This window comes from Argopecten irradians, chromosome 5 (genome assembly GCF_041381155.1).
Source record: "Argopecten irradians isolate NY chromosome 5, Ai_NY, whole genome shotgun sequence".
Taxonomy (NCBI): Eukaryota; Metazoa; Mollusca; class Bivalvia; order Pectinida; family Pectinidae; genus Argopecten; species Argopecten irradians.
In genome coordinates this window covers 9,849,804-9,865,916 of record NC_091138.1, presented here as the reverse complement: position 1 = coordinate 9,865,916, position 16,113 = coordinate 9,849,804, and the positions used below count along the sequence as shown (strand labels likewise).

The window sequence follows — 16,113 nt, the reverse complement described above, 5'->3', positions numbered from 1 at the left end:
CAGGTCTGAAATAGTGGATACACAGGAGGTACAGATAGATACAGGTCTGAAAAAGTAGGTCCAGATATATACAGGTCTGAAATAGTGGGTACAGGAGATACAGATCGATACAGGTCTTAAATAGAGGTTACAGATTGATACATGTCTAAATAGTGGTTACAGGAGGTACAGATAGATACAGGTCTGAAATAGTGGGAACAGATTGATACAGGTCTGAAAATGTGGTTACAGGAGATACAGGTCTGAAATAGTGGGTACAGGAGATGCAGGTCTGAAATAGTGGGTTCAGGAGATACAGGTCTGAAATAGTGGGTTCAGGAGATACAGGTCTGAAATAGTGGTACTGGAGATAAAGTTCTGAAATAGTGGTACAGGAGATACAGGTCTGAAATAGTGGGTACAGGAGATACAGGTCTGAAAAGATGGGTACAAATGGTACAGATAGATACAGGTCTGAAAAAGTGGATACAGGAGGTACAGATAGATACAGGTCTGAAATAGTGGGTACAGAAGATACAGGTCTGAAATAGTGGGTACAGAAGATAAAGGTCTGAAATAGTGGGTACAGAAGATACAGGTCTGAAATAGTGGGTACAATAGGTACAGAAGATACAGGTCTGAAATAGTGGGTACAGGAGGTACAGATAGATACAGGTCTGAAATAGTGGGTACAGAAGATACAGGTCTGAAATAGTGGGTACAGAAGATACAGGTCTGAAATAGTGGGTACAGGAGGTACAGATAGATACAGGTCTGAAATAGTGGGTACAGAAGATACAGGTCTGAAATAGTGGGTACAGAAGATACAGGTCTGAAATAGTGGGTACAATAGGTACAGAAGATACAGGTCTGTAATAGTGGGTAAAGAAGATACAGGTCTGAAAAAGTGGGTACAGAAGATACAGGTCTGAAATAGTGGGTACAGAAGATACAGGTCTGAAATAGTGGGAACAGAACATACAGGTCTGAAATAGTGGGTACATAAGATACAGGTCTGAAATAGTTGGTACTGAAGATATAGGTCTGAAATTGTGGGTACAGGAGGTACAGATAGATACAGGTCTGAAACAGTGGGTACAGGAGGTACAGATAGATACAGGTCTGAAATAGTGGGTACAGGAGATACAGATAGATACAGGTCTGTAATAGTGGGTACAGAAGATACAGGTCTGAAAAAGTGGGTACAGATAGATACAGGTCTGAAATAGTGGGTACAGAAGATACAGGTCTGAAATAGTGGGAACAGAATATACAGGTCTGAAATAGTGGTCACATAAGATACAGGTCTGAAATAGTTGGTACAGAAGATACAGGTCTGAAATAGTGGGTACAGGAGGTACAGATAGATACAGGTCTGAAATAGTGGGTACAGAAGATACAGGTCTGAAATAGTGGGTACAATAGGTACAGAAGATACAGGTCTGAAATAGTGGGTACAGGAGGTACAGATAGATACAGGTCTGAAATAGTGGGTACAGGAGGTACAGATAGATACAGGTCTGAAATAGTGGGTACAAATTGTATAGATAGATACAGGTCTGAAATAGTGGATACAGGAGGTACAGATAGATACAGGTCTGAAATAGTGGTTACAGGAATTACAGATAGATGCAGGTATGAAATAGTGGGTACAGATGGTACAGATAGATACAGGTCTGAAATAGTGGGTACAGGAGGTACAGATAGATACAGGTCTGAAATAGTGGGTACAGAAGATACAAGTCTGAAATAGTGGGTACAGGAGGTACAGATAGATACAGGTCTGAAATAGTGGATACAGGAGGTACAGATAGATACAGGTCTGAAATAGAGGGTATAGATAGATACAGGTCTGAAATAGTGGGTACAGATAGATACAGGTCTATAATAGTGGGTACAGATAGATACAGGTCTGTAATAGTGGGTACAGGTGGTACAGATAGATACAGGTTGTCTGAAATGGTGGGTACAGGAGGTACAGATAGATACAGGTCTGAAATAGTTGATACAGGAGGTACAGATAGACACAGGTCGACTGAAATGGTGGGTACAGGAGGTTCAGATAGATACAGGTCTGTAATAGTGGGTACAGGAGGTACAGATAGATACAGGTCTGAAATAGTGGGTACAGGAGGTACAGATAGATACAGGTCTGTAATAGTGGGTACAATAGGTACAGAAGATACAGGTCTGAAGTAGTGGGTACAGGAGGTACAAATAGATACAGGTCTGTAATAGTGGGTACAGGAGGTACAGATAGATACAGGTCTGAAATAGTGGGTACAGGTGGTTACAGATAGATACAGGTCTGTAATAGTGGTTACAGGTGGTTACAGATAGATACAGGTCTGAAATAGTGGGTACAGGAGGTACAGATAGATACAGGTCTGAAATAGTGGGTACAGGTGGTTACAGATAGATACAGGTCTGAAATAGTGGGTACAGGAGGTACAGATAGATACAGGTCTGTAATAGTGGGTACAGGAGGTACAGATAGATACAGGTCTGAAATAGTGGGTACAGGTGGTTACAGATAGATACAGGTCTGAAATAGTGGTTACAGGTGGTTACAGATAGATACAGGTCTGAAATAGTGGGTACAGGAGGTACAGATAGATACAGGTCTGAAATAGTGGGTACAGGTGGTTACAGATAGATACAGGTCTGAAATAGTGGTTACAGGTGGTTACAGATAGATACAGGTCTGTAATAGTGGGTACAGGAGGTACAGATAGATACAGGTCTGAAATAGTGGGTACAGGTGGTTACAGATAGATACAGGTCTGAAATAGTGGTTACAGGTGGTTACAGATAGATACAGGTCTGAAATAGTGGGTACAGATAGATACAGGTCTGTAATAGTGGGTACAGGTGGTACAGATAGATACAGGTCTGAAATAGTGGGTACAGGTAGTACAGATAGACACAGGTCGACTGAATTGGTGGGTATAGGAGGTTCAGATAGATACAGGTCTGAAATAGTGGGTACAGGTGGTTACAGATAGATACAGGTCTGAAATAGTGGGTACAGGTGGTACAGATAGATACAGGTCTGTAATAGTGGGTACAGATAGATACGGGTCTGAAATAGTGGGTACAGGTGGTTACAGATAGATACAGGTCTGAAATAGTGGTTACAGGTGGTTACAGATAGATACAGGTCTGAAATAGTGGGTACAGGTGGTACAGATAGATACAGGTCTGAAATAGTGGGTATAGGTAGTTACAGATCTGAAATAGTGGGTACAGGAGGTACAGATAGATATAGGTCTGAAATAGTGGGTATAGATAGATACAGGTCTGAAATGGTGGGTACAGGTGGTTACAGATAGATACAGGTCTGAAATAGTGGGTACAGGTGGTACAGATAGATACAGGTCTCAAATAGTGGATATAGATAGATACAGGTCTGAAATAGTGGGTACAGATAGATACAGATAGATATAGATCTGAAATAGTGGGGACAGGAGGTACAGATAGATACTGGTCTGAAAATGTGGGTACATGTGGTACAGATAAATATAGGTCTGCAATTGAGGTTATGAAAGGTAGTTTGCGATAAAACAGATGAAAATGATTTTAGTAGTAACAGCATAGTTAGTGGTTCCAGTTGTTGGTGGTGTAAGGGGAAGGTGAAGGAGAGGGGAGGGCAGTATTTGTTTTGGCCAAGATATTCCTACAATTAGTACTGTATAGTAATGAAGATGGCTTCCTATACTTTAGCAATTTGTCCAGTGCATCATGTTGACCAGTAATCAGGTACAGACTGACCTGGCTCTTTTGGTCAGTTTAACTTGTAGATCACTACAGACTTTGATGGTCAGCTCTGACATGACCAAAGGATCTCAAAATATGTACAAACTGTCAAGAGATTCTTATGATTACAAAAATAAAATTCCTGTAGAAGTTTGTAGAGCGGATATCTCGTAAAATCTTCTGTTTACTAGTTAGTGAATGTTAAAACAAATACAAAAACATTTATACAGTGTTAGCACTGTTGACTTTAGGTCTCAAGTTAGTTATATCATGTGTTGTTTTTCATCCAAAAATAAGCTACACAGCTAATATTGCTTAAGATTTGGGTAATAAAGCATACCTAGGCAGGGTTTTGGGAGAAGATTGCAATGAAACTTTATAGATAAAGATAGAGCGTTTTTATCTTAAAGTTGTCGTACATCCAACGCTCTCCGATGGCTAATTAAATTCAAGAAGTTTTAGGAGCAAGTCTTGCCAATATCAGTTCTGGAATTGCTCGATCTTGATCTGAAATAATCACAAGATTATGACTCAGATGCTTTATGTAAAGATTGGCTCCTTACGTTGAGGACTATACGTTACTGTTAATATCTATGGTTATAGTAATGTATTTACGGTATACACAAAATCTATTGAATTCTCCTGGCAATGAAATAAAGTTTGTAGATGCAAAGAAACCGATTACATGATAATTGTTTTTGATGTGTATTACATCAGGAAAAAGATTAGGCTGTGTCTAGATTGAACTAAATTTTGTTTGGCAATTTTGAGAGGCATGCTAAATAGATGGATAGAAATCTGATGAACTTATGAGCTGGAAAAAAAAGAAAAATGCTTCAATTTGATGTTATGCACTATTTTTGTTGATATTTGAAGAATGGAGTGCTTAATAACACTGAAACACAAGACTGAGTGTAATACTTGGTATTACTAGGCCCTAAATTACTTCATAGAATCATGTAAACATAGAAGTCAGTTGCTCTGGTTCGTCTATCTTATCACCTCAAACTGTATAAGAAAAAAGAAAAAACACTCTGAACGTGTTGTTTTCTTTCATTTCAAATATTTCCCCACACAAATGCATTATAATGATTATTGTGAAATTTTATATTGATAGGTTTCATTCAAATTATATTTATATGATTATATAGTAATTTCAAATCCATTTCTAATTAGCAAAAAATTAAGAGTGTTTTATAATTATTCTAGAAAGTTCAAACAAAATTGCTTTCGAGTCTTACACCTTAGGGTTGTAACAACAAATTAGTGAATATTAATAGAATATGAAATTGGATGTAGATAAAATAGCAAAATTCCTGTAATAAAATTCCTATTATTTATTCTAAATACCTGGTGAGGATGTTAATAAGATTGATGTCTGATAAAACAGTTGCTTCTGAGAAGATTGACTTGAAACAGGATGTAACAAACTGTTGTAATCTTGTCCGGTACAGCTGCTTGGGGCTGCCACCTTGAGATAGCAAGGTCAGAGGTCATAAGGCACATGCGTCAAAGGTCGTGGTCATGACCCCTGGGTCACAGCTGGAAGATATCACCGGCAATTTCCTAAAGACAAAAATTAAGGAAATGTAAAGTAAAGATATCATATTTTGGTTCATTCTTAAATATTTCTCTTTAAGTGATATGAGGTATTTTTGTCTAACAGGTGGTTTGCATGGGAAAGAATAAACAATACGTTAGGATGACCCTGGGCTTGCTGATAGAGCAGGTCTCTGTTCTGATTGGTTAAGATCACATAGAGTAACATATATATTTTAAAATTCCACAGATAAAACTTGTGTTTTAGATGGAGATATATCTGTTGTATTTTAGATACAGCAGAGGCTTGGCATCATTATAGTTTTACAGGTGACACCTATATTGCTATTCTGAGAACTGTTAGCAGGTAGAGTGTTATAGAGTACAACTCAACTCTGAAATTTAGGTGTGGTCAAAGTCTTTACAATAAGATTGTTATTTGATGTTGCTATTTGTCTCAGGATTGCAGATTTATTTCTGTAAAGAGTTCTAAATCTTGGGTTATAGATTTAACTTTAACACCTTGCAAAGTATTTGTGTATAGAAGATAAATTGTATGCACCTTGAGAGGTATTACAATAACGAGACTAAGGCAGACTTTACAGATACACAGCTATGTATGGTCCTCCTCCTTCTCTCCTGCTTCTCACCAGTTCTTTTCAATTTATGTAATTTATTCTGAACCATTGAAGAGCTGTTGATTGTTGAGCATTTTGAGGATATACCATCATTGTTGAATATCATTATTTGATCAGTAACTACCATTATACAGTTCACTGCTGTTAGGTCACTCTAAAACGATTTCAAATATTTTATTTTTGCCATTACATATCTTAACTCTTGAAAGCACATAATTTGGTCAAATTGTGCAAATGTTACAGGTGACTTCTTATTTGGGCTATTACATCTAAAGGAGTAGATATGATAGGACCAGTAATTGGCCTTAACTTTTCAGGCCGAAAAATATTAACTCTGATCCACATCAATTTCACATCAATAAATACTCTCATACTTGCCATTTATCAAAACATAAATTTTTATAACCATGTACAAGATGTGCCGCACCTATAACGTCATCAAATTGATGATTTTCCTCTTCTCGCCAAATTTTGCTAGAAATTCATCATCTTTAGGTTAGAAAAGTCTTTAAATGGATTTGGCCGCCACCTTGGAGCAACTTTATATTTTGCATGGATATGTTTAAATACACGATACACAATGTGTGAAAATCTCTTTCTGCTCCACGAAGGTGGCCACATTCATTTTTAGAGAAAACCACTCTAAAAGTATGATTTTTCAAGGATTTTTGTGAAAAATGGCGGGAAACTGCATTTTGATGACGTCATAGTGAACATAATTGGCACATTTGGGATATTTTCGGGATGTAATGTGTTAGCAAATGTATTCAACTGTTATACGGCAAAATATGTTGTTCTTTATTGGAGAATTAATTTTGCGGCCATATTCGAGTCTTAACGTACCTTCTCCTTGATGAAGATATGGTGGTGAACTGAACATCAAAGAATTAAAATAAACAAATATTCATATTAGCTAATAAGGGGAAACAATTGTCCTTGTTCTTGTAATCGGTTCTCTAGTTGATACCTGAACTTTGTTACTTCCTGTTTCATTGACATTTTTTCCTGTTCTGTCCCCTTTATACCTTTCCTCAAATGACCTAGCTACTCGACTTGTTGGTTTGTCCTTGACACCTTTTCTCCCAGTATTTTGGCTTTTTGTGTGTCCTGTATACCTTTTCTCATATGACCTATGAATGGCAATCATTCTCACAGAACATAGTTTGTTTGTGTCTCCTTTTCTCCAGGACTTTGACAGTTGGTGTCTCAATCCTTTACATTGCTCTTGTGTATGACTTTGGCTATGTGTGCATGCCTCTTGGCACCTGCTCTCATGCAACAAGAGGTGTTTGTGGTTTTTAACTATTTTCATATGACCCTATATGTTTTATATTATATAACATTAACATAAATAATCAAAGAAATGAAAAATAAGTTAGCAAAACAGATGATGTAGTGGTCTGTAGTATATATTAGAATTTACATGTAGTATGAATTTACAATATTTCTCCATTTGGGGGTAGCTTTCTGAAAATGATCAGAGAATGCCTGGTATAAGTTATCAGATACTGCCATTTCTGCAATGAGTAGTTTTCTGTCCAGATGTGGCTAAACCTTCTGTCCTTATAAGATATACCACATTGATTTTGTAAATAGGTGGGTGGTATGGCCCAATTATAAGCTGGCCAAATTAAATGCCTTCCTGTTATTTCCTTGCCTCTATCAATATACCAAACAATGTTGGTATAATTACAGTACCTGGCTGTAATTCTGCCACTGAGAGAAGTATATTTGTGTTACAGAGTTGATAGCACGCTGTTCTTAATTTACCCATAAACCACTAATTTTACATTTCCTTCTATTGATCATGGTTCCTGCTTGTTTAAGCATTGAAGAATTAATGTCATAAGGTTCCACCAAAACGTTATCGACTGCTAAACATTTGTATCGATTAAGAATAACTATGCCAGTCGTTTGTCATTTTTTTGTTCCGTCTAAATGTTTTTGCAATATTTTCCATTCTAAATGAGCCATGTTTCATCGTTGGTAATTGATATGGGCTTTTGTTGTGTAGTTTTGCCTTGTGAACATGTAAAAAGAATCCGTAAGTCACAATTCCAGGAAATGTTGTATGGAATCTGATAGTCAGATTATACTACGGAAAAGCACAAAATTAGTCCCAAGTTGGTTATCAGATTTGAGTGTATGTCATTGACGAATTAATAGTTTTCCCAACTATAACCACCATAGAATCATTGTTTTATCATCAGACTTCATAGAAAACATGACTTAATTACTGGGTATTAACAGCTTTTGACAATTTTACAGTAATAGATGAAATTAATTGGTGTCAAATATAATCTGAAAAGGCTTGTATTGAAACAGTATGAGAGTTTCATGATGGCAAATTTAACTTTTAGTGAAAGTATTGCAGAAAAGCAGAAGGAGATGATCTGAAATTTCATACTAACTATATGATTTATTTTCCAGTAATGCCTCTGAAGAGGATTGTTTTTTGGGGGTTGGCAAATAAAACGATAGAGTGTGAATGAAATCAAACAGAAAAACCGATATTAACTATATAATCCTATGTTAATATATCTCTGAATGGATTTTAGTTAAGAAATGGTTTTAAAATATATCCCTTCCTATAATTCATTAATTTTCTCCCCTAAAATATGAAAGGCTCTAATTATAGCTGTCCAAAATCAGATAATTTAAAATGTCTGGGTGATGTTTTCTGTTGTTGACAATAATTATAATCTGTACGACTCTCTCTTTTAACTGACCATATCAATATGTTTGTTTTTGTAGTGTGGCGTAGATGTTAACAAATCCAACTCATATGACCAGACGGCACTGGACATTGTGACAACCTACACCACCACACGGGCTGCACGCGATCTTAAACAACTTCTTAAAGGTGAGTGGCTGTGTGAAGTATAACACAGGTTAAGTCCGATTGGCCGACAGAAATCACCGTAGTAGTGAGTAAAACGATGCTGCTTTGGAAGCACATTTTGATTGGAGATGTTACATGGCAGCCATTTCTGATTGGTTATGAAGGATTGATCAGAAAGGACACATACTAGACCTTTTGCTTAATTAGAAATAGGAAATTATCTTGATATAAAAATGATAACTATTTATTTGAAAAATATTGCAAATAAAAGATCATTTATCCAATAATTACAATGAAATTTCCAAATATCGGCATTCAATTAACTTATGAAATAAACGTGCAATTTTGATAACTACATATATATAGCTACTGGCTCACAATTCAGTAATTCCTTGAACTTATATCAAGTAAAAAAAAACAAACATGCAAATAGTTATCAAACTCCCATTCTACTGAAATACATAATTGTTTTGAGTGATGGCGAGCTCCTGCATGCTTGGGCATACCAGGAAGGTAGTAGGAGTTACTTCCCTTTCAATGAGTAGTAATATAGTAAACATTGCATTATTTCGCTATCCATATTACTTCACTATATTGTAAAATTATAATATGACATGAATTTAAATCAATAGTTTTTTTATTACTAAGGTTATAAAGAATATAGCAATAGACAACTAACTTAACTTGATAACCAGTAGTGCTGTAGTCAGTGTATTAGTTTACTCTAAGGACATTAGAGTTGTCTCCCCTTCTACAACTTTTGTACTTAAAATCATACAAAATGTCTGTTATTTTCCCAACAATGCTTTCAAATTGGAAAAAAAAATAGAGTTACTCAAAGGTAAAAATGTTTGTCGGAAATGTTGTGTTGTGTTGTAGACTTCTTGTCTGTGTGTGTCAATCCTGTCTACTCAAGCGTGAAATTCACTGTCTATATTTTCATCTCCTTCACTCATTCATGTTTTTGGCGTTTAAGTGGTACTAGCTCACCGACATGTTAAGTGATGCATGAACATTTAAATCTTATTTATTTTATTTTATTTGCCCCATTACTTTTATTTGATAAATGGCCTATGTGTCATAATTATTTTTGTACACTCATGTCAAAATTTATTCCAATGAAGTAGTTTAGTATTTGTGCATGGTTTCTGTGTTGTTGTTTAGGTACTTTCATATTGAGGAAATGTTTATATAGTATGACTTGTATAAACTGGACGCAACTTCGACCCGTGTATTTTACCAGTATAGGATTATAATACCATAATTACCATAAATTAAGAAGGAAAATGTCATATAACTATACCACAATAGACAGGTATCCAGATTATACAAGGACCAGTTTCGACAGATTGTATTGTATTCGTGAAAATATTGGCAATCCATGGTGATGTGATACATATATATATATAACATTCACAAAAGATTTGATAGTAAATTTTACCAGCTGATAGCTTCTGTAGAGCAAGTCTTTTTGCACTACAAAGATATTCTCATAATTGTTAAGTGTAGGTCTTAAGATATTATTTCATTATTATTAAAAAGAAAATTGTTTAAAATCATGTTTATATTATACATGTTATAAAAAAATTCAAGGACATTTTAAAGCAAACCAAGCTTGTTAGGGGAGTTATGACCTTCAGATAGTTACTTATAGACTTACACATCCCCCAAGGTCATAAAGTCTATTTAAGGCAAATTATTTGTAAATCTAAGTCTGTATCTATATTTTTCTTTGAGGAATGGCCTGTTTTTTATATTTTTTAATATAGCATGATGTTTGTCTTTAGTGTCGAAAATTTAAAAATGAAAGTTTAGTAAAAATTGAAAAATGAAAAGGACTTGTATAAACTGGACGCAACTTCGACCCGTGTATTTTACCAGTATAGGATTATAATACCATAATTACCATAAATTAAGAAGGAAAATGTCATATAACTATACCACAATAGACAGGTATCCAGATTATACAAGGACCAGTTTCGACAGATTGTATTGTATTCGTGAAAATATTGGCAATCCATGGTGATGTGATACATATATATATATAACATTTCACAAAAGATTTGATAGTAAATTTTACCAGCTGATAGCTTCTGTAGAGCAAGTCTTTTTGCACTACAAAGATATTCTCATAACTGTTAAGTGTAGGTCTTAAGATATTATTTCATTATTATTAAAAAGAAAATTGTTTAATATCATGTTTATATTATACATGTTATAAAAAAAATTCAAGGACATTTTCAAGCAAACCAAGCTTGTTAGGGGAGTTATGACCTTCAGATAGTTACTTATAGACTTACACATCCCCCAAGGTCATAAAGTCTATTTAAGGCAAATTATTTGTAAATCTAAGTCTGTATCTATATTTTTCTTTGAGGAATGGCCTGTTTTTTATATTTTTAATATAGCATGATGTTTGTCTTTAGTGTCGAAAAAAGAAAAGAAAAAAAGAAAAGAAAAATAAATAAGAAACCTGTTAAAAAAAGGTCTTGACATGTTAAAAGCATGTGAGGTCCATATATCTAGGTCATTTTGATATATTACATAATCATCTTGATTTAAAACTGGTGGTAACCTGAACAATAAAAGTATGTAGACACATTTATGGCGGTGTTTCCAGTGATGATAAACTAACTATCGTATTTTTGTCAGGATGATCACATTGTAAAAGTCTCCAATATATCCATCTTGATAAAACCTTGGTAGAGAGAACCGGATTATAAATGCTGCACATACATTTAAGATGAACTGTGGCGGTCTAACACATCCTACCTGCTGTAAAGATAATAGATTAGGTTGCTGGTGGATTTAAAGCCCCATTTATGTACAAGTAGAGCTTTAAAATAAGGTATAACAGTCGAGGCCTGTTGTGGAAGTTTCTACCTCTCAAATGTTTACTTGTCCGGGATGATTCATAGGTAAAGCTTTACCTATCTTCTACGCCTTTTCCCTGTCACAAAAGGTATCTAGATATACGTCATCTTACAAAACTCCATGTGATAAAACTTATAGGACGACGTTTTCCTTGTGATTCTACTGTAGCTGGTGAGTTTATCGAGGTGTTATTGAAATTGTCTGATTTATATGGTTATTTTATTAGTTGATTGGTCAGTGTATTTACATAAGAATGAATCGTTGTGTATATTATTATTCAATCCCTATTTACCTGGCCAGGTGAGGCTTTTGATTTATGTTGTATGGGAGAATGAGTGAGAGGGAACTCTGTTACTAAACTGTTGAGACGATTGTGAACTTTTTGTAGAGGACACTACATGGTTCTGTTGTAGCAACATATTAACCTGTACAGGTATGCTTTACTTGATTAACTTATACAGGTACGCTTTACTTGATTAACTTATACTGGGACGCTTAACTTGATTAACTTATACAAGTACGCTTAACTTAATAAGTACTGATTACTTAATACTATAGTAACGGATTAACTATAAGTCTTTAATTAACTTATACAGGTACGCTTTACTTGATTAACTTATACAGGTACGCTTTACTTAATTTAATTATACAGGTACGCTTTACTTAATTAACTTATACAGGTATGCTTAACTGGATTAACTTATACAGGTACGCTTAACTTAATTAACTTATACAGGTACGCTTTAACTTGATTAACTTATACAGTACGCTTTACTTAATTAACTTATACAGTACGTTACTAATTATCAGGTACGCTTTACTTAATTAACTTATACAGGTACGCTTTACTTGATTAACTTATACAGGTACGCTTTACTTAATTAACTTATACAGGTACGCTTTACTTAATTAACTTATACAGGTACGCTTTACTTAATTAACTTATACAGGTACGCTTTACTTAATTAACTTATACAGGTACGCTTTACTTAATTAACTTATACAGGTACGCTTTACTTAATTAACTTATACAGGTACGCTTTACTTAATTAACTTATACAGGTACGCTTTACTTAATTAACTTATACAGGTATGCTTTACTTGATTAACTTATACAGGTACGCTTTACTTAATTAACTTATACAGGTACGCTTTACTTGATTAACCTGTACAAGTACACTATACCTATATGTACAGAATTGTTACTTACACAAGTCAGTATCACAATTACATAGTGCTGTGTGTATACACCTATCTCATTCACTTGATGGGGTATTAGATTTCATAGTCATTAGATTAAATGAAGGAACAATACTTCTGGTAAAGAGACCAATAAGTTTGAGAGACATATTATTTAATATATTGGTTTCAGTTGTCTGACATACAGCCAGTTCTTAAAGGAAATGTTTCTATTGATTCAGGTCAACAACATTAGGTTTTGGTAGCATTTCTCATCTGATCTATTATACTGGATTATTTCCCCTAGTAGGAATCGAACATACACAATTATAGAGACCAAAATAACTAAGAACAATTTTGTGATGATCTTAATGTTTAAGCATTAGATCATGAACAATCTAGATGTTGATATTCATGAACCAAAGATATGTCCGAAGGTTTTGATATTCATGTCTAAATTAACCTTAATTATAACATGTTTATTTTGTATGCCATATAATTATCAACCTAACTGCATTTTGTATCATGTATCTTATTTTAATATTATATAAGAAAACAGAAATGTTAGAAGTATGAATAAAATGTTTTATGTGCCATTAAAGCTACATGGAATGGGCGTTTCTGATATTTACAAGTAATAAACTGTCATTTTGCAGCTATTTCGTTACAGCATATTTCACCCATCATAAGCCTTAACTGATGTAGGTTTTTTAATGAAATCTTGGTGTGTTATATTAAAGTCATAATTAAACCAGTACATTAAGCAGAGTGCATCATCTTGTGTGAAATGATGGTAGATAATATAGTGAAGTATGTAAATGAATACCTACATACAAATTGATGGCCTCTTTAAATTCTCGGTGCGTATCTGTGGTTCTAGGGACAAATGTATGTTGTTCTGCATTTTTTACCTGGCTCATTAGTATGCAGCAGGTAAGATAACGAATACAGGTAAAAGCTCTCCAGGTAAAAGCCAGCTCTGACCTACAATTTGCATAACAACACAACATACCTATATTATTGTCAGAGAAATTTGTTTTCAAATTCGTTTTTGCATGTTTTGTAAGAATTTGTAAATAAATTATATGCTGTGAAAAAAATTATGATTTAGTGTGATGGGCAAAAATTGTGTTCCTTTTGAAAGCAGATATCTGTCTTGTGTATGTTAGCTGGTGACATCTGGTAAAGACATGACACACTTAAATTATACACATTTGTCATAATTTCTCAGAGACACACTTATAAACATTTAATATGTATGCATGCCGAAGCATTAATTGTTTATTTGATATTCAAATTGTAGTGTTGATTACATTGTATAAGACATAAATCAAGGAAGCTGATGATAACATTTCTACGCACATAAATGGTCCATTTCTCTGCTTCTTGCCTATGTGGCTCTGTGTGACAGTTCATTGAGGTAGCACTATACACAACTCTGGATGTGTTATGTAAATTTAGACCAATATTGAGAGTAACAACTTCATAGGACAGACATTAAGTGAGAGAGGGAGAAGACTGGCGATACCTGATGACATTGTCAATAAAATGTTTGAAATTGAAATCAAGTTATAGAGTACTTTCAGCTCCTCAACAATAGATTGGAGAGCTCTCAAATAATCCCGTATATCAGCAGAAACTTTCAATGCTTTATTGTCACCATTACACTGATAAAACTTTCTATAGATCTCATTGTATTCATGATTGTATTATAAGCTGAAAACTTTCTATAGATCTCATTGTATTCATGATTGTATTCTAAGCTGAATGATTTTTAAACAGTTTTCACTTGTCTATAACTTTTAGTTCTTAAAAAAACCCCAATTTCAAAATGTTCTAGATATGGATTTATTTTGTTTAGCATCCTATTACCAGCAAAGGTCATTTAAGGACATGACTAGTGTTGGAAGCAAGCTGGAGTACACAGAGTAAAACCACCAACCTACATTCAATAACTGGCAACTGTTCCCCATGGGTTTCAAACTTGTATCTTGGAGGTGGAGAACTAGGGGTTTATGCCAATACACACCTAAACCATTGTGCCATCACATTAACCCCTTGCAATTTCCATTATAAGGATCGGTCATGTCTTGTCATCCAATGCATATATGTAAGCTATGTAGCTTTAATGTTCTGCAAAACTAAAGCTTTGGTTAAGCTTTGTGCAATTTTGTTCGATTCTAAATTTGTGAAAAATCTATTCACTGTGAAATTCAGTTAATTAATTTTAATGTTTAAAATTGGTATCTTGCTCAGAAAGGCTGTTTTGAAGAGCAAAATCTCAATTTTTTGTCCAATCTTTACCCATTAACCTTCAAGCCTGCAGTAATTTGTATTCTGTGTACATTCTGTAATGGTGAGCAGACCTGATTTGTCAAGGTTTTCTAACCACACTGATTATATGGGTAGGATGACTATTATCAATTACCAATGTTTGTTTTTGGTAGGAATAGATTGGATATACATTTTCTTCTACTTCATTCTAATGAAATATAACTTACATACAGTTCCTAGAACAAATAAGAATTAATTTTATTTAGATTTAAAAAAAGAGACTTTCTAATGTAAATGTAAAAAAAAGGCTTAAGGTACTAGTACTTCTCATCCAAGTCAAAACAAATCTACAGTGATGGTGGGTTCCTTTTCCTGCTAAGTGTTCCACATCAGGGAAATTGTTCATCCATTGTCTTTGGGTGTGCTGCTTGGTGGTTCACGTCAGGGCAATTGTTAGCCCATTGTCTTTGGGTGTGCTGCTTGGTGGTTCACATCAGGGAAATTGTTTACCCCTTCTCTATAGGTGTGCTGTGCTTGGTGTTCCACATCAGGGAAATGGTTCACCCATTGTCTTTGGGTGTGATGCTTGGTGTTCCACATCAGGGAAATGGTTCACCCATTGTCTTTGGGTGTGCTGCTTGGTGTTCCACATCAGGGAAATTGTTCATCCATTGTCTTTGGGTGTGCTGCTTGGTGGTTCACGTCAGGGCAATGGTTCACCCTTTGTCTTTGGGTGTGCTGCTTGGTGATTCACATCAGGGAAATTGTTCACCCATTCTATATAGGTGTGGTGCTTGGTGTTCCACATCAGGGAAATGGTTCACCCATTGTCTTTGGGTGTGGTGCTTGGTGTTCCACATCAGGGAAATGGTTCACCCATTGTCTTTGGGTGTGATGCTTGGTGTTCCACATCAGGGAAATGGTTCACCCATTGTCTTTGGGTGTGCTGCTTGGTGGTTCACGTCAGGGAAATTGTTCAACCATTCCATATAGGTGTGCTGCTTGGTGGTTCACATCAGGGCAATGTTAGCC

At 35.0% G+C, this 16,113-nt stretch overlaps 1 protein-coding gene across 1 annotated transcript in view; it reads left to right on the top strand.

Annotated features, from left to right (window-relative positions):
- LOC138324259 (caskin-2-like) overlaps positions 1-16,113 on the top strand; it is a 172,454-nt gene that overhangs the window by 68,938 nt on the left and 87,403 nt on the right. Inside the window, exon 7 of the mRNA XM_069269338.1 lies at positions 8,667-8,775. Within this exon, the coding sequence (XP_069125439.1) occupies positions 8,667-8,775 (109 nt within the window). The remainder of the gene's footprint in view (positions 1-8,666; positions 8,776-16,113) is intronic.